This window comes from Leptopilina heterotoma, unplaced genomic scaffold (assembly GCF_015476425.1).
Source record: "Leptopilina heterotoma isolate Lh14 unplaced genomic scaffold, ASM1547642v1 Lhet_60, whole genome shotgun sequence".
Classification (NCBI taxonomy): domain Eukaryota; kingdom Metazoa; phylum Arthropoda; class Insecta; order Hymenoptera; family Figitidae; genus Leptopilina; species Leptopilina heterotoma.
In genome coordinates, this window is record NW_025111138.1 from 1,766,571 (window position 1) to 1,786,430 (window position 19,860).

Genomic DNA, 19,860 nt, shown 5'->3' on the forward strand with positions numbered 1-19,860 from the left:
TCTCAAACTTTCTTTATTCAGAACACACTGTCTGACTTGAAACTGACGTATTCCACTAGATATTCAACTAAAATGATTTTTTCTCACATTTTTTCATTTTTAAAAAATTTATTTATTCAGAACACTTTGTTTGACATGAAATTTTCTTATTTCACTGGATATCAGACTGAAATGATTTTTACTTTAACCTTTTTTTTATTTTACAAAAGTTTCTTTATTTAGAATACATTGTCTGACTTAAAACTCACTTACTCTACTGAAAATCTGACTAAAATGATTTTTACTTTTATTTTTGTTAATTTTTTCACACTTGCTTTATTCAGAATACAATGTCTGACTTGAAACTGACGTATTCCACTAAATATTCAACTAAAATGATTTTTTCTCACATTTTTTCATTTTTTTTTTTTTTGAAAATTTATTTATTCAGAACACTTTGTCGGACATGAAACTGACTTATACTACTAGATATGTGACTTAAATTATTTTTCCATTGATTTTTTTATTTTCTCAATTTTTTTTTCCAAAACACGTTGTCTTAAAAACGAAACTAACTTATTTTAGTGAATATCTGACTAAAATGATTTTTACTTTAACCTTTTTTTTATTTTACAAAAGTTTCTTTATTCAGAATATATTGTCTGACTTGAAACTGACTTACTCTACTGATAATCTGACTAAAATGATTTTTATTTTTTTTCTTAATTTTTTCACACTTTCTTTATTTAGAATACACTGTCTGACTCGAAACTGACTTATTCCACTAGATATTTAACTAAAATGATTTTTTCTCCCATTTTTCATTTTTTAGAAAATTTATTTATTCAGAACACTTTGTCGGACATGAGACTGGACTTATACTACTAGATATGTGACTTAAATTATTTTTCCATTGATTTTTTTATTTTCTCAATTTTTTTTCCATAATACGTTGTTTTACACGAAACTAACTTATTTTAGTCAACAGCTGTCTAAAATAATTTTTACTTTCTTTCATTTCCCAATAATTTTTAAATTCAGAATACTTTGTCATAAAACTGACTGATTTCACTATGGATGTCTGCCTAAAATAATTTTCAATACTTGTTATTAATTTTATTGAATGTTATATTTTTGTCTGAATAAACTGTCTTTTATCACTGAATTATAAATACATAAATTTAAATGACAAATATAGAGAGTTCTCAATTTAAATTCCTGTCTGACCAAAAATACATTTCACTACTGAAAATTAAAAAAAATTAAAATACTTTCAGATTTTTAATGTAATTCTGAATGTTATTTTCAAAAATACTGTTGTTTGTCTAACTAGAAAGTGACTTATTTAACGAAATATTCGACTAAAATGATTTCTACTGCAATTTTTTTTTATTTTTTAAACATTTTTTTATTCAGAACACTTTGTCTGGCATGAAATTGAGTTATTTCAGTGAATATCTGACTAAAATAATTTTTACTTTTACTTTTTTGTAGTTTACAAAAATTTTTTTATTCAGAATACATTATCTGTCTCGAAACTGACCTACTCAACTAAAAAAATGACTAAAATGATATTTACTTTTATTTTATTAATTTTCTCAAACTTTCTTTATTCGTAATACACTGTCTGACTTGAAACTGACATATTCCACTAGATATTCGACTATAAAATGAATTTTTCTCTCATTTTTTCATTTTTCAAAATTTTATTTCATTTGGAACACTTTGTCTGACGTAAAACTGACTTACTTCACTTGCTATCAAACTAAAATGATTTTTACTTTTACCTTTTTTTAATTTCAAAAAATTTCTTTATTCAAAACAGTTTGTCTGACATGAGACTGACTTATTTCTCTAGTTGTCTGAATAAATTCATTTTTACTACTTGTATTAAATTTTTTAGAGTGTAATATTTTTTGACTGACCGAACTGTCTTTTATCACTTATTCAAAAAATTATAATTACTTAAATCTACAAGATAGAGAAAATTTAATGAGAAGAATTTTATTATTTCTCAAAATAATTTAATTTTTGTGAAAAATTTTATTAAAACATTTAAAACTATGCAAAATTAATGAATTATTTCGAAGATGTTTATTAAATATTTGGAAAACAGCAAATATTAACAATGTTAACAAGTGGTTTTTTTTTTAATTTTTCGTTTGAAAAAAAATAAAAGTTTTCAATAAAAGTAAAAAATTGAAGTCTATATTAAAAAATAGAAAAATTTTGTAATTTTCCTACAATCACACGTTTTACGTGCATAATGTTTGATGGTTAATTAAAAAATATTCTCAATAAATAAACATTGAAAATATTCAAAGATTTCATTAGAGAAAATTAGAATTTTACTACTTTTTCGTTTGAAAGGAAACTAGAAATTTTTATGTGACGATAGTAAAAATAAATTTATTCGTAAAAATGTGTGTCGAACAATTGCAATTGTTGGAGACATAAAGAGATGGGACAGTGTGGTTTTTCGCCAAGTGTAGATAATAAAATCGATTGAAATTGACGTGAATTATCGATCAAGTGATAAAAATTAAGTGAAAGTCTAGCTTGAAAAATATAAAAATTACGACATGAATAGTATAAGCCGTCATAAAAATGTCGATTTTACGTTCTATAACTGTATATATGTATATATATATATATATAGAAACGAAAAAGTATTTTCACATTTATTTTCCTGTTTTTCCATCGCTTCCTCGAAGCGATGCTATACAAGGAATGTAAGTGTCCATTTTATTGAATAGAAACCCATCTTTCCAATGTTCGCGCAGAGTCCATCATTTTCACAATGCCCACTACGAACACTACGAACGTCTTACACCAAAAATTATTGTATTCTCAACTTATCATCATTGTTAATAGATTTCATTTTTTATAAAGTTTCTCATCTTTCAGTAAAAATTGATATTTTTTAAAATACTTTTTCTTTTTTGTTTATTTTGCTTTTAATTTTAATGGTTTTTCTATTTTAGTTTTATTGTAAAAAATGCCTTTTTTTCTAATTTTTATTTTATAAAAGGTTTCTTCCCTTTTGATAAAAAATATTTTCAATTTCAAACTTGAAAGTTGATAGAATTGAAATTGAAATTAAAGAAAAATTCTTTATAACTTGAAGGGCAAAAGAATTTATATTTAAACAAAACTTTTGCAAACTCGAAAGTTAAGAGAATTGAAAATGAAATTAAGAAAAGATTTCTTTATACCTCTTGAAAAGTTAAAGATTTGAGATTAAAGTGAAAAAAAGTTTCCTTTTTGTTTATTTTGCTTCTCATGTTAAATATTGTTCTTTCCATTTTAATTTTAATGTTAATTTTTTTTATTTTGCTTTTATTGTTAAAAATTTCATTTTTTGTTTATTTTGCTCCTAATGATAAATATTGTGTTTGATTAAAAAAAATTGAAGTACCTATGAATGTCTAAATTTAAATATCAAATATTTTTAAATGAAATATAAAAAAATAGTGGTAAAATCCTTTTTTTCTCTGGTTTTGTGTGAATTTTACAGTTATTCAATTTAGTATTCATATGTTAAATTTCATGAATAATTATGGAAATTACTTTGTGGATTTAATTTAAGAGCATAGTTTCAACAGATTTTCTTCGTATGTTAAAAATTGCTGGGTACTTTTATGAAAAAAAAAAAATCTTTTTCTACGTTATATTCACAATATTATTTTGATTACTTTTACTAGTCTTAATATTTAATTGATATATTTAAATGTATAATATTAATTATTAATAAAATTAATTATAAATAAACTTGATTATTATTAAAAATATTAATTATAGTATTGTATGAATTTTTCAACTAAATTTACCTTCTGGTAAAAATCAATTACATATTTTTAACAAATTAAAATTCAGAAAATTTTCTTATGGTCAATAAATTAGAAAATTAAAGGGAAAAGAAATGTTATTACTTTTCTTGATAGTCCAGAGAGTAAGATTTCTTGAATCGATGAATACAAATTTGAAATCAGATATTTGGCCCGACATGTTGAAATTTGCATTTCTGATTTCAGATTTGTATTCAATGAGACTGAGAGTTTAGCGTAAATCTATAAATTTATTAACTTTTATGAAAAGGAAGGGAATTTTTTTTTCTACCACTTGGAATGGTACTTATTTGATAACATATTTTGCTTATTCGAGGAGCCACAAAAAACCGGTTTTTGTCTGACAAAAGTAATTTTTTCTTTCATTCTTTTTTTTCATTTTAAAAAAATTTATTTAGAATAATTTGTCAGACATGAAACTGACTTATTCTACTGGATTTTTGACAAAAATGATTTTTTACTTTTACCTTTTTTTTTATTTTACAAAAGTTTCTTTATTCTGTATACACTGTCTGACTTGAAACTAACTTACTCTACTGAAAATCTCACTGAAATAATTTTTTGACTTTCATTTTTTTAATTTTCTCAATTTATTCAGAATACACTGTCTGACTTGAAACTGACGTATTCCACTAAATATTCAACAAAAATGATTTTTTCTCACATTTTTTCAGTTTTGGGAAAATTTATTTATTCAGAACACTTTGTCTGACTTGAAACTGACACATTTCACTGAATTTCTTAGTAAAAAAATTTGCACTAATTATGTCAAATTTATTACAGTATATTTTCTGTCTGACAGAACTTTCTTTTATCACTTTGTCTAAAAATAATAATTACTTAAATCTAAATGTCTCTGTCTGATGTAAAAAATTCTGAATTTTAAACATGTCTGAGTAAAATTGTCTTTTGCCACTGGGAATAGAATAATTTAAAGTTAAGATGATTAATGTGATGAACTATTTTTGTTTGCCTGACAAGAAACTGACCTACTCTACTGAAAATCTGACAAAAATTTTGTTTACTTTTATTTTTATAACTTTCTAAAAATTTCTTTATTTATAATACATTGTCTGACATGAAACTGACTTCTTTCACTAGACGTCTGTCTTAAATTGGGTAAAGTGTCCTAATAATAATAGGAAAAACCTTTTTTAGTATTCTAAAAAAAAATTAAAAAAAACATGATTGATAATAAAATAAAATATATTACCTGATTGAAAATGAAATTTTTTATTTTATTATTTTTATTATATGATTATATTTATTATTAAAAATTAATTATTTTTATTATATATTTTTTTAATATTTATTTTTGAAATATTAATAAAAATAAAATTGGACGATTAAAATTTATTGTGATAATTATTTTTTTTTTGCAGGTACACAGTAAAAAATTCAGCGACCACACTTGGTTTATTATCCGAATTGTGTATAATTCAAGCCAGTCATGCCGATCGTGGGGAGTATGTGTGTTTCGCAAGAAACGCTTACGGTCATGATAAAGTATCCGTTCATCTACTTGTTCAAGAACCTCCGAATTTTCCTCGAAATTTACACGTGGTCGAACTGGGAAGTCGAGCGATAACTTTGGAATGGTCTACGCCGTCGAGTGTCGCAGATTCCTTGCATCCCGATTCTCCAATCTCAAAATATGTTGTCCAATATAAAGAAGCTCAAGGTACGTGACTTGAAATATATATTATATTTTTTTTCTTTTCTCTCTCTCTCTCTCTCTTTCTTTTATTTCTCATGTCTCTACAATTTTCATTGGTATTGTCCATATATTCATATATTGCCCAAGTTTCCAATAACGGGAACTTGTAGATTTTTATTATTTTATTATTTTCTTCCACTTTCTTTACTTGCAACTAAGAAATCAAATTAAATTTATTTTTATATTTACAGATCTTATTAAATTTTTTCTATGCGTACATGAATTCTATTATTGATTCATGGATTGAGAATATTTTCCTTTAGGGTAAAAAAATATTTTTTTCGAATTTATTCCTTTTTTAATTTTACTTTCTTATAGAGGAAGAATTGTAATATAAAATTTTATTAATAATCGAATGTCAGAAAAAAATTGTTAGTGAAAATTCGAGAATTACATTTTTAATGTTAATAAAAATAAAAAAATTCATTTTTCTATATTTGTTATTTAAAAAAAAAAGAGAAACGAAAAAAATCCAAAAACTAATAAAAAATTATTATTGAAAAATCAAAAACTCTCCACTTTTAATGTTAATAAAAATCTAGAAAAAAATCATTAATTCCCAATTTGGTTAGTATGAGAAGTTCTCAAAAGGGGAAAAAAAATATCAAAAGTAGCGAGTTGAATCGACAAAAAAAGGAAACAATAACGAGAAAAATGTAATGTGAAGAAGCGGTAAAATCAATTTTGAAACAAAGTGGATTGTTTGATTATTGAAAAATATGCCTCTCTTTTATTTCACTTCTTCACATTCTTCTGTTAGAACACAAAAAAATTCAATTTTGTATTCGTATGCTTTTTTATCGAAGAATTAAAGGAAAAAAAAGAAAAACATTTTTCATTTTCCTCTTCTCGTTATACTTTTGTTTTTTTATATACGTCTATGATTTGATAATTTTCTTCTTCTCTTTTTTTAATTAAAAAAAAAAACAGTGTACCTATTGAAATTTCTATTTTTATCTCATCGTAATCATGTAGTCAGCATTTTTCTTTTTACAAAATTTTTCTCCAATTTTTTAAAGTCCAATAAATCTGAATAGTTGCACTCGTTTTATAATATGTATATAGACTTGATGAAGCAATACATTATCGATATGTATATTTGCTATTTGAGGGTATTTTATTCATATTCTTATTTTTTTTTCTTTTTTTTTTAATATAGAAAATTTTTCCTTTCGGTACAATAAAACGTTTTCGTAAGCGATATTTACTTATATATAACGTTAGATATGAAATTTCTAGTTTATAGAGTAAAAAGTAAATAAGAGGAAATGAAATTTTTTCTATAAGTATTTTATAATATTCTATATGTTAATATATATATTATATATTACATTATTATTCTTATTATAATATTTTTTATCTTTTTGGTTTTTAAAAAAATAGAAATTATAAAAGACTATTTTTAGAAATTAAAATTTTAGTAATAAGAATATTTTTTGTAAATTTAACTAAATTAAAATTAGAAAATGTTTAAAAAATAAAGAATTATGAATTATATTTTAGCATCTTTAGACACAAAATTATAGTTGAAAAAATATTTTTTATCAATTTTTTTTTATATTTTATAAATTAGAAATAAAAAATATTTAGAATTTATATTTGAAAATTTTTGGAAATTGAATATTATTAGAAGAAATTTTTTTTATATTTTATAAATTAGAAATAAAAAATCTTTTGAAAATAAAAATTAAGAATTCATATTTGAAAATTTTTGGAAATTGAATATTATTAGAAGAAATTTTTTTTATAAATTTAAATAAATTATAAACAAAAAATGCAGGGAAAATAAATAAATAGAAATTGTACTTGAACATTTTTAGAAATTAAATTTTATTAGAAGAAAAATTTTCGATAAATTTTACTAAACTAGAAATAAGAAAATATTTCGAAAATAAAATAAAATAAAATAAAATAAAATAAATAATAGAAGTTATATTTTAGAAGAAATAATAATAAATTTTTTTTTTACAAAAAACATTTATTATTATTAATGATAAAATATTTTCGAATACAATTTTTTAAGAAACTTAGATGCGAATTTTTTCTTGCAGTTATTTATTTATTATTGGTCCATTAGTAATTACTAATTAGAAAAAAATTTGTAAAATACTTTAAAAAAAAAAGTGTAGCTACAGTTTCATTACTTCTTTCACATACAAAACTAATATATAAGAGAAAATTAATTTACTTTTTGAAAACGCATATACGGTTATAATATATGCTTTTTCTCTTTAACTTGGTAGTAATATATGAGAATTGACAAGCGGAAGACTGTCGCGTAACTAAATTTCACTTCGATTTCAGTTTCTATTCAGGAAACATGTATGATATACAGTGAAATAAGCCGAATGCGCTTTCAACCAACTGCATTTGATTAACTCCCTAAATGTATTCAAACTATCAAATTTACTGCTTCGTTTTTAAAGAATTTTTTATTTATTTAAAATTATTTTATTTGCAAAAATAAAACAGCCAATTTAGTAATTATTATAATTTAATTCGAAATTTTAGAAAAAAATAATGTCAATGAATATGTTGTGCATTTTTTTTTTTTTTGATCAAAAATCAGTTAAGCGGTTTTGAAGAGAAATTGTCGTAAAAAATATTTTATTTTTTAATTTTAACATTTTTTTAAATTAAAAATCTTTATCAGTGAATTTATTATTTATCATAAAGATAATTTTGCTATTAACACGAGATAATTTAATCTCATTATATATTTATTTTATACTATAATAATTATAGTGAAAAAATATTGAATTGCAAATTTTAATCACTTAAAATTTGTAAGAAAGTTCTATCTATTTTCGTACCTCGATTTTTTTTAGTTAAAATTTTTTTATATTCAAATTTTCCTTATCGAATTCATTTGTATTAAATTTTATTATGAATTTTTATTAATTTAAATTTTTTTGTATGTCAATTTTACTAATTTGGATGTTTTTGGATCAAATTTTTTATTGAACTTTTTGTATTTGAATTTTTACTAATTTCATTTCTTTTTTTTTGTAATTAAAAATTCCGTATCAAAGTCTTTTGGATCGAATTTTCTTGTATTTGAATTTTTATTATTAAGAATTTTTATTTATATTTAAATATTTCGCATCGAATTCTTGTGTATTAATTTTTTTCTATTAAATTTTTTTTCCTGAAATAAATAATCTACACTGTAAAATAAAAATAAATTCGAAGTTTTTTAAGCTTTGTATTGTGTTTGTACCGAAAAAGATGTGTGGCATGAACACAACACGCAGAAGCTGGTCGAGGGAGACAAGACGATCGCTTCGGTTTCCCCGCTAAAACCCGCGACAACCTACCACTTTCGGGTCTTTGCGGAAAATCATCTCGGAACATCAGCCCCAAGCGACATTCTTCATGTCAGTATCAATCGATCAAATCATTCATGACTCATCGTATTTATATATATGTAATATATTAAGATTAAAAATTGTTCTTTTCTTAATATTAATTAATAATTTTTTCCCTAATATTTAATAAGAATCAATAAATTCCTCTGATATTCAGGTTCAAACGCATGGAGAGGTTCCTGGCGGTCCACCGAGACAAGTTTCCATTAAACCAATTGGTCCTCAGCAGATGAAAATCAGTTGGAAACCACCGGATCGTTCTCTGTGGAATGGCGAATTACAGGGTTATGCGATTATCTTCACCAATTTGGGGTGAGTTCTAAAATAATGCTTCTTCTAAAAAATTTAATATTTAAAAAAAATACTAAATTAAATTTAAAAAATTAGCATTTCCGTTGGAACGCATCAATTTTAAAATTATCCGTTATATTGTCGCCATATTGGATCCGCCATTTTGAATTTTAAAAAACTGACTTCAAATTCGAATTTTACTATTTTAACTACTTTTACAACTTTTTTTACTGTTTTTACTATAAGAATAATACTTTTATTACATTAATAGAAATGGAAATACAAAAAATTATGACTTGAATAAAACTTGTAAAAAATTCTAAATCTTAAAAATTGTCTGACTTAAATTGACTTCTACTACTGAAAGAAGAGAATTTATATCCCGTCTGACTAAAATTGATCTTCTAGTACTAATAAAACGAATTCCTAGAATTAAAAATACTTAATGTGATAATAAATTACCTTTTCCAAAAATTTCTTATTTAAAAGAAATTTATTACGTTTATTTATCATTTTATTTCGTTTACAACGAAAATGACTTACACCACTGGATGTCTGACTAAAAACTTGTTTACCACTTACGTTAAATTTTATCATTCTTAAAATTTTTTTTCTATAACGAAATTCTCTTTTACTACTGATTCCAAATTTTGAGGATTATAATTAAATCGAAATTTCTGATAAAAAAAAAATGGTTTATTTTCAATCCGGCTGACTAAAACAGACTCTTACTACTGATTTCATAATTTTTGAAATTTAGATATTATTGTGATAATAAATCTTTTCTCTTAAAGTTTTTGTTGTTCGAAACGGTTTGTTTGACCCAAAACTGACCTATTCCACTGGATGTCTGACTAAAAACTTGTTTACCACTTGCATTAAATTTTTCCTGTCTTAAATTTTTTTATCTATAGCGAAACTCTCTTTTACTATATCGATTCATAAATTCAGGACTATTATTGAATCGAAATTTGTGAAAAAATTTTCTAAATTTCAAATCCGGCTGACTAAAACAGACTCTTACTACTTAAAAAAGGAATTCTAGAATTTAAGTTATTATTGCGTTAGTTTAAAATATTTATAATGATAATAAATCATTTTTTTTAAACTTCCTATTCTTTCTATTTTTTCACTTCAAAAATATTACAATTATTTAGATTCAAATATAAAAAAAATAGATTGTTGTCCTGTCTGACTAAAATTGACTTTTACTACTAATACAAGTATTTCTAGTATTTTTATTTAAATTTAAAATTTAACATTAGAAAATCGTTAGTTTCTATTAACGAATAAATTGTTTATACTAAAAACGCTTTGTCTGACTCTAACTGACTTATTCCACTGAATGTCTGACTGTAAACTTGTTTACTACTTGTATTACATTGTCCCTAATTTAATATAATGCGTCTGGCTCTTCTCTCCCTTACTACTTGTTCGAAAATAACAGAAAAAAAATTTATCACCCTAAGTTTTAAAAAAATAAATCATTTATTTTAAAGTTCGAGACTTTAGGGAAATGAAAAAATACAAAAAAATTTATTTTCTGCAATTATCCGAATTTTCACTCACTTGGATGTTTTTCTTTTCAAATATTTTTAATTTATAAACAAATGTACTGAAAATTATTAAATTCTTGCAAAGAATCTTTACAAACAATTTGTAGAGAATAATTGAATTCCTTCGACGAATTTTTTTTATTTATGAAAATAATTGAATTCTCGCGAAGAATTTTATTATTTATACAAATATAATTTAATTCTTACGAAGAATTTTACCATTTATAATAATAATTAAATTGTTCCGAATAATCTATTAAAATTAAGGGAAAAAAATTAATTTTATGTACCAAAATATTTGAAAATAATTAAATTTTTTCGAAGAATTCTATTAAAATTGTTTTGAAAAAAATTTAATTTCTGCAAAGAATTATACTATCATTATAAAAATAATTGAATTATTGCGAAGAATTTTACTATTTATCAAAATAATTTAAATGTTTCGAAGGATTTATTAAAGATTTTAGAAAAATAATTGAATTTATTCGAAACTGTGTTAAAATGTTTTTTTTTAAATAAATTCTTCTAAGTAATTCAATTAAAATTGTTTTGAAAATAATTGAATTCCTGCAAAGACTTTTACTATGTATTTATAAAAATAATTGAAATTTTGAGGGTTAATGGAAATTTTCGAAAATAATTGAATTCTTTTGAAATATTTTATAACGAATTAAGAAAAAAATGAAATTCTTTAGCGAAATTTTATTGAAAATAATTGAATTGTTTAGAAATTAAACTTTTAGAAAATATTTGAATTCTTTGGTAAAATTTTATTAAAAATTTGTTAAAAATAATAGAATTTTTGCAAAAAAATTTAACTATTTATTAAAATAATTGAATTCTTCCGAAGAATGTTATTATTTAAATAAAAATAATTTAATTTTTCAGAAGAATTTTATTGTTTATAGAAATAATTGAATGAAAATTCTTTAGCGAAATTTTATTGAAAATAATTTAATGGTTTAGAAGAATATATTTAAATTTTAGAAAATATTTGAATTCTTTTGTGAAAATTTATTAAAATTTTGTTAAAAATAATTGAATTTTTGCAAAAAGATTTATTGTTTATAGAAATAATTGAATTCTTTGGAAGAATTTTACAATGAATTGAGAAAAAAATAAAATTCTTTAGCGAAATTTTATTGAAAATAATTGAATTGTTTAGAAGGATTTATTAAACTTTTAGAAAATATTTGAATTCTTTTGTGAAATTTGATTAAAATTTTGTTTAAACTTTAAAATAATTGATTTTTTGTAAAACATTTGAACTATTTATTAAAATAATTGAATTCTTCCGAAGAATGTATTATGTTGTTATTATTATTGTATTAATGTTATTATTTATATATGTAAAAATAATTGAATTTTTGCGAAGAATTTTATTGTTTATAAGAATAATTAAATTCTTTGAAAGAATTTTATTGAAATTTTAAAAATAATTAAAATTTTGCGAAGAATTTTATTGCGTATAAAAATAATTGAATTTTTGCTAACAATTATACTGTTTATAAAAATAATTGAACTCTTCTGAAGAATGTTATTATTTATATAAAAATAATTGAATTCTTGCGAAGAATTATATTAAAATTTTTGAAAATTTAAAGAATAATAATTAATTTTGTATTTAATAAGTGAACTTTTGAAACATTGATTATGAAATTGTTTAAAAATTTATTATTGAAAATAAAAAATTTTGTAATTTGTTTAACAATAATAAATTGAATGTCACGTTCCGCGCGTGTATCATTTGCTAGTTTATTTATAAATTAAAAAAATTTTAAACATTTGAAAATTAAAAAAAAAATTTTTAATTTAAAAAAAATTTAAAAATAGGAAGTAAAAATATTATTGAAACGAAACTTTAATAAGAGCGCAAACAACGTTTATTTTTTGCAGAAGTGATGAACAACCGGCAAATGAGACACGAATTAGAATCACAGTTAATGGAGAAGAGCCATACGAATATCGGCTAACGGGTCTGCGAAAATACACGCAATATAGTGTGGTGGTGAAGGCGTTCAATAGCAAGGGCGATGGGCCAGGTTCAGATCCAATGATAGCGCAAACTCTCGAGGATGGTGAGTACAATTTCTTCTTGGTAATAGAGAAACGTTTTCCTCTCTTGCCTTTCCATCTCTACTTGTAAATTCCATCGTTCCCCATTTCATTGTAACCACCCCCACCCCCCCTCCTTCCCCCAACTCTCTTCCTCGATACTCTCACTATACCCTCTTTCCATTCGATCTCGTGTGACGTTTTTGCATTAAACGAAATTGCCACTCCGAGCTCACTCAGTTTCCATAACATTTATTATTTAAGATTCGAATCTCAACCTTACATTTTACACGGAAATTCCACGTAATCACTCATTTGGAAAATTCCGAACAGACTTCTCATTTATTATTTTATCTTCCTCACACTTTCAGAAATGTGAGAAATTAGTTTCTATGGTTAATGTCGAAAAGAGGGATTTAAATTTTTTTTTTTTATTTTAATGCTAAAAAAAATCTTTTATACTAATAATGGTTGCAATCAGATCTGTTCCTAAACTTTTTTTTTTGAAATTTAATGAAAATTTATTATTTTTTAAAAAATATAATTTTTCAAAATACAATTCTTTAAAAAGTACAATAATATTTACAAACAGTTTCTAAAACGAGTAAAATTAAATTGTAAATTCTTTAAAAAATATAAAATTTATCCCAATAAAATTTGACAAGACTTTAAATATGTTTCAATTTTTTATATTATTAAATTATTTTCGTGAATTGAATTAATTTCAAAAAAAAATTCTAATTACAATTTTTTGAAAACCTAATTTTTTTTTAATTTCTACATTAAATTATTCAAAACTCCAATTTAAAAACCTCTTAAAATTTATTTATTTCTTAAAATTTCCTGTTATAAAGCTTATAATATTCATTTTTTTTTTAAATTTTAACAGAAATTATTTTTTAAATCAATTCTTGTTAAAATTCAACCATAATTATTTGAATACAAAAATTTTTCTAAATTATTTTCCAAATTTTTAGTCACAATTCTTAAAAAAAATTCAATAATAATTAAAAAGAATATCTAACACTAGTTAAATTAAATTCTTTCAAGTATAAACTTTATCATAAAATTTGACCAAACTTTTAACTGTTTCAATTTTTAAAATTATTTTCCGGAATTCAATTATCTTCAAAGAAAAGTTTAATTTTAATTATTCAAAAAACTAATTTATTTAGAATTTCTACATTAAATTATTTCAAAACTTCAATAATTTTAATAAAAAATATTTTTAAAAAAGTCAATAAAAAAGTCAATTAATTTAAAAATAAATTTTTAAAGCTAAAAAATATATTAATATTTTTTTTCAATAAACATTTAAATATTATTATACTTTAAAGGCGATTAAAATCTTAAAAAGATTTTAATTTAAAAATCTTTTAAAATCTAAATATTTCTTGAAATTCCTGTTATAAAGCTTCTAATTTTCAATTATTATTTTTCAAAATTTTAACTAAAAGTTTTTTTTTAAATAAATGTTTATTTAAATTTAACGATAATTGAATTATTATATACAAAAATTTTTGTAAAATTTAATTATTTTCCAAATTTTAAGTGACAATTTTTCAAAAAAATACAATAATATTTAAAAATAATTTTTTGAAGTGAGAAAATAATATTCTTTGAAATATAAAATTTTGAAATTCCTGTTGTAACGCTTCAAATTTTCAATTATTTTTCAAAATTTTAACTAAAATTCTTTTTTAAACAACTTTTTATTTAAATTGAACGATAATTGAATTATTAAATACAAAAACTTTTGTAAAATTTAATTATTTTCCAAATTTGTAGTTACAATTCTTCAAAAAAAATACAATAATATTTAAAAATAATTTTTTAAAGTGAGAAAATAATATTCTTTGAAATATAAAATTTATTTGAATGAAATTTGAGAAAATTTCCTATTTATTCGATTTTTTAAAATTATTTTCGAGAATTCAACTATGTTAAAAAAATTTGAATTACAATTTTTTAAAAACATTATTTTTTCAGAATTTCTAAACGAAATTTTCAAATTTCATTAATTTTTGTTTAATAAATATTTTAATACTTATTTTTATTTATCTGTCCACCGGAAATTAAAATTTCAAAATACTTTCAATGTAAAACCTTTTGAAATTTAATTATTTCGAAAAAAAATAGAACTGCAATTCTTACAGTTCTTGTAATATTTTCTAAAATTTTAACTGAAATTCTTTTTCGAATTAATTCCTAATTCCTATCAAAAAATTCTACGTGAATTCAATTATTTAAATACAAAAATAAGTTATAAAATATTAAATAATTGATTATTTCTTAAAATTGCAACTGTAACTCTAGTTATTGTTTTTTTTAATTAGAGAAAGAAAATTTGTAGATTATTATTTAAGAATTTGAATATATTTAATATTTTTTAATACGTTGGATAAAATTTCCTTATTATAAAATTATTTATTTCTCTATCCTGTGAAAATCCTGTTATTGTCAAAATTTCAGAAGGATTAATTTCACTAAAACACTAATCACTCTATTTATAAATTAATTAATTGTCAAACTTGTGACATGACAATTTGATCTGTAAAAATGATTTCGAATCAAAAAGTCCTAATTTCACGTGAGGACAGAATATCTTAATTAATATTGGATAATAATTTTTTAAAAAAAAATTAAAAAATTTTTTTAATTGAAATCTTTTGAGAAATTTTACTAAAATTTTATGTATATCGAAAATAATTTAATTCCTGCGAAGAATTTTATTATTTATAAGAATAGTATAATTTTTTAATAGAATCTGATTTTTCTTTATTTACTAAATTCATGAATCTGTTATCTATTTTTTTCTTGAAATAAATATTTTTCTTTATTTCTAAATAGAAATGTGTGTAAAGTAAAGTTTCTATAAAAGTGAACAGGAGTTTAAAGAGTAAAATAGAAAAAGTTAGAGTTCGATTGTGTAATTAATTTACTTTAAAGAAGACGAGGAGGTTTTTTTTTTTTGATAAAATGAGATTTTTATTTAAAAAATGTTCGCGTAAAAGAAAATTCATTTACGGTTCTAATATTTTTATTTTGTCCAAGTAAAAGTTTCGGTTGAATATAAACTGAATGAAAGCTTTCAAATGAGCATGGTTTAAAATCTAAATACAACTTTCTTTTTTTTTTAATTCAGAAAATTAAGTTAAAACTCATACTCGTATTAATTCCGTTTTTCTGAAAGTTGAAATCAAGCGATAATTATTAATTAAGAGGGACAATTATTTCGAAACCGAGTGGAAAATTTTTGAGGCAAACGATATAGCGAAATATTGAATTAAATATTGAAAATATTTATTATTCTAAATTACTAACAAATTAATAATAATAACACATTAATTAGGTATTATGTAATGGATAATAGTAAAATTATTAGCTAAAATAAATTATTTACATTACCTTAAATTTTGCCGTGAATAATAATTATTTTAATTGTAGTTTTTGATACATAATATATTTTTAATAATAATTAAAATTAATTGTCTATGAATAATAACTATTTTAATTTTTTATGTATAATTTTTAATAAAAAAAAATTTTTTTTAAGTAAAAAATTACTCTAGAACTTAGTGAAATATGAACTTTTAAAAAATTGTATGTGAGAAAATAATTTCTGAAACTTTTTATCTCTAAAACAAAATCACTTTGGAATTATGCTTTTTTAAATAATAAAGGAACAACTTAAAGAAAGTACGCTAAGTGGTAGATTAATAATTTTTGAAGAAATCTCCATTCTAGGGTTTCTTGTTGAATAAAAAACAGAAAAGGATAAAAATTACTCCCTAAAAGCGTTGGGTAGTCACATCAACTTTACAACGCATCAATCTACTAGCTTTTCCCGTGTGTTTTCTCTTGATCATCAGTCAGTTTAAGAGTACTCTTTTTTTCTTTTTTTTTTTTTTTTTTTTGAAAAAAAGCAATGAAAAAAATGAAGTAGGAGACTCCGTGCAAGTGTTCACTTGGCTTATGTTAAGTCTTTCTAACAAATGTTGAAATCCTCCTTTAAAGTCCAGAAGTTTCTCAAGCGCGCTCGAGAGTATCATTGGAAATTCTGTGAAAGTGAAATATATTTTGCAAACTCTCTGTCTCTTACTGTATATATGTTTATATATAGATATAGTATGTGAGGATGGTCCTCTAAGAGAAAAGTTTTTCGAAAATGTGCTCTGACTACCCAAAAAATTTTTTTAAATTCATGAATTTAAATTAAATTAAGAATAAAAAGATTAGAGAGTTTCAACTTTTTTTTTTGTCTTTTTAAATAATTAAATTTCAAGTTTAAACTCAAGTTTCATTTCATATTTTGATTTTTCAAAATTTTTGTATTGATTTTTAATTTAAAATTTACTTAGACCAAAATTAAATTAATTTTAAATTGCATTACTTGAAATTTTCATTTATTTATTTAAAAATTATTAAATAAATAAATAAATAATAATAAATACTATAAATAATACATTTTATTGGTTGAAATTGATTAAAAAACAATTTAAATTTAAATTCATTTTGACTTTAATTTACCTTTATGTCAATTAATTCAGAATTCAATTTATCAAAATTTTAATCTACTTCAAAAATAATTTGAAATTTATTTATTATTAATTTATTTATTATTTATAATCATAATTATTATAATTTTTTATTTATTACTAATTTATTTTCAAACAAATTTCAATTTAATTATATTTTATTCCATTTAATTTAATTAATCCAAAGCTTCAATTTTCAAGTTATTGTATACTTTTTATCAATTTTAATTTTTGTACCTATCAAAACAAAAAATTTTAATTGATTTTAATTAAATTTAACTAAATTTGAAATTAGATAAATTTCAGTTAATTTTAATTTTTATCAAACACAAAATCAATAGAGATTGAAAATTACTAAAATTAGTATTATCAATATTAATAATATTATTAAAATTTCTGTCCATCTAATTAATTCAATTTTTGGTTCAAATACAGTAAAATTAGTTCCAATTGATTTTAATTTGGTTCAAAAAAATTTTGTTTGATTAAAAACAATTTTATTTGGTTCCAATCAATTTTATTTGTTACAATTAATTAATCCTGATTATAGTCAATCTGAATTAGGTTTAAATCTATTTTATTTGGTTCAAAATTCAAATTAATAAAATTTTTGGTTTAATTCAAGTAAAATTAGTTTTAATTTATTTTAATTTGGTTTCAATTAGTTTTGTTTGGTTTCAATGAATTTTATTTGGCTTTAATCAATATTTTTTGGTTCGAATAAATTTTTATTGTTGCAATTAATTAATAATATTTAAAAACTGCTTTAAATACTTTCAATTAACTTTTTTTTTCCATAGACAGATTTTTTCGTTCAAAATTATTTTATTGGTTCAAATTTGTTTTTTTTATATTTTAAAACCTATTTTATTTGGTTTTAATTACATTAATTTAAGGTCCTAATATAGTAAAATTATTTCCAATTATAGTTAATTTGATTCCAATAATTATTTTTTGTTCCTAATCAATTTTATGTTTGATGCAATAAATTAATTATTATTATAGTTAAAAAGCGCTTGAATCTCCAATCAATTGTATTTTATCCACATTATATATTTTTCGGTTCAAAACTGTTTTATTTGAATCATAACTATTTTATTTTGCTCATTTCTCTCATATTTGGTTTGAATTCCTTTTTTTTGTTTCAAATTTACTTTATTTAATTCAGATCTATGTTATTTGGTTTCAATTAATATAATTACTTCCTCATAAAGGAAGTATTGTAATACCAAAATTTTTCGAGTTCGATTTTTTTGACATATCTTTATGTTATTTGACCTCAGGAGTTCAAAAATGACATTTTTAAAAAATGTAATTCCGTATGTGTGTGTGTGTAAACATCACATTTTCATAAATATCTCGAAATCATGAAAAGCTTTTGGGTTGATTTTTTTTTTAAATTATAGATCTCACCTGCGGACATAAAGTGAGAGTACTTTCTGATATATTAATAAAGTTTAACTAAATTTTTTTTTTATTTTTAATTTTGCAAAAAAACGTTTTTTGCCCATAACTTTAAAAAAATGTTAGGACACCTATAAATATTTTTCCATAATTTTGTAGATTTTTTTAGACGCATCTTTTGAGCCCTAATTGAACATTTTTCGTCCATATTAACCGGAGTTATTAAACTTTTAAAAATCAAAAATTTTGGAAAATAAGACTTTTTTGAAAATTTTGTTGAAAAACGTAGAAGTAACTTTAAAATTATCGTTATCAATTTGTAGAGCATTAAAAAACGCTTCGATTGACCTATTTTTGAACCTAATTCGATAATAAATTTCGAAATTATTGGTATTTTAAAAACCAAAAATTGTGAAAAATGACATTTTCTCAACTTTTTTGTTTGAAAATTTTTGTTTAACTATTAAATTATTGTAAATTTGTAACTATCTTGTAGGGTATTTAAAAATAAATCGATTGACCCAAAATTCAATCACTTTTACCATATTTATAAAAAGTTATTCATATATTTCTATTATTTTTATCTCTATGAGGAAGTAAAGTGTTCATGAAATGAGCACCAAAATTATAAAAAAATATACAACTTGGCAGCGGTTTTTTAGTTCAAATTAAATAAAATTAGTTTCAAATTCATTCTAATATTTGACTCAACACAATTTAGTTTGGTTCTTAATTAATTATTTTTGACACCAATTAATTTTATTTGGTTTCAATGAATATTTTTTGAATTCTAATCTTATTTTTTATTACAATTAAATTTATTATAGTTAAAAACCACTTGAATTAGTTACAATTAACAGTATTTGGTTTACAGATAGTTTTTCGGTTCAAAAATAATTTTATTTGGTTCAATTGGATCTTATTTGATGCAAATGAATTTTATTTGGTTCAGATCTATTTTATTTAGTTCAAAGACTTATTTTATTTTTGTTCCAATAAAAATTTTAGTTTTTGGTTATAATCCAGTAAAATGATTTAAAATTGAAGTTAGTTTGGTTCAAGTTAATTTTATTTGCTCCACATTTTGGTATCAATTTGATACTT

The 19,860-nt window shown here is 21.6% G+C and overlaps 1 protein-coding gene across 8 annotated transcripts in view; it reads left to right on the top strand.

The window, feature by feature from the left end:
• LOC122509294 (Down syndrome cell adhesion molecule-like protein Dscam2) overlaps nt 1-19,860 on the top strand; it is a 332,361-nt gene that overhangs the window by 287,398 nt on the left and 25,103 nt on the right. For all 8 annotated transcript variants that reach the window (XM_043623242.1, XM_043623243.1, XM_043623239.1 and 5 more), the window contains 4 exons: nt 5,210-5,508; nt 8,773-8,921; nt 9,070-9,224; nt 12,656-12,837. In XM_043623242.1, the coding sequence (XP_043479177.1) occupies nt 5,210-5,508; nt 8,773-8,921; nt 9,070-9,224; nt 12,656-12,837 (785 nt within the window). The remainder of the gene's footprint in view (nt 1-5,209; nt 5,509-8,772; nt 8,922-9,069; nt 9,225-12,655; nt 12,838-19,860) is intronic.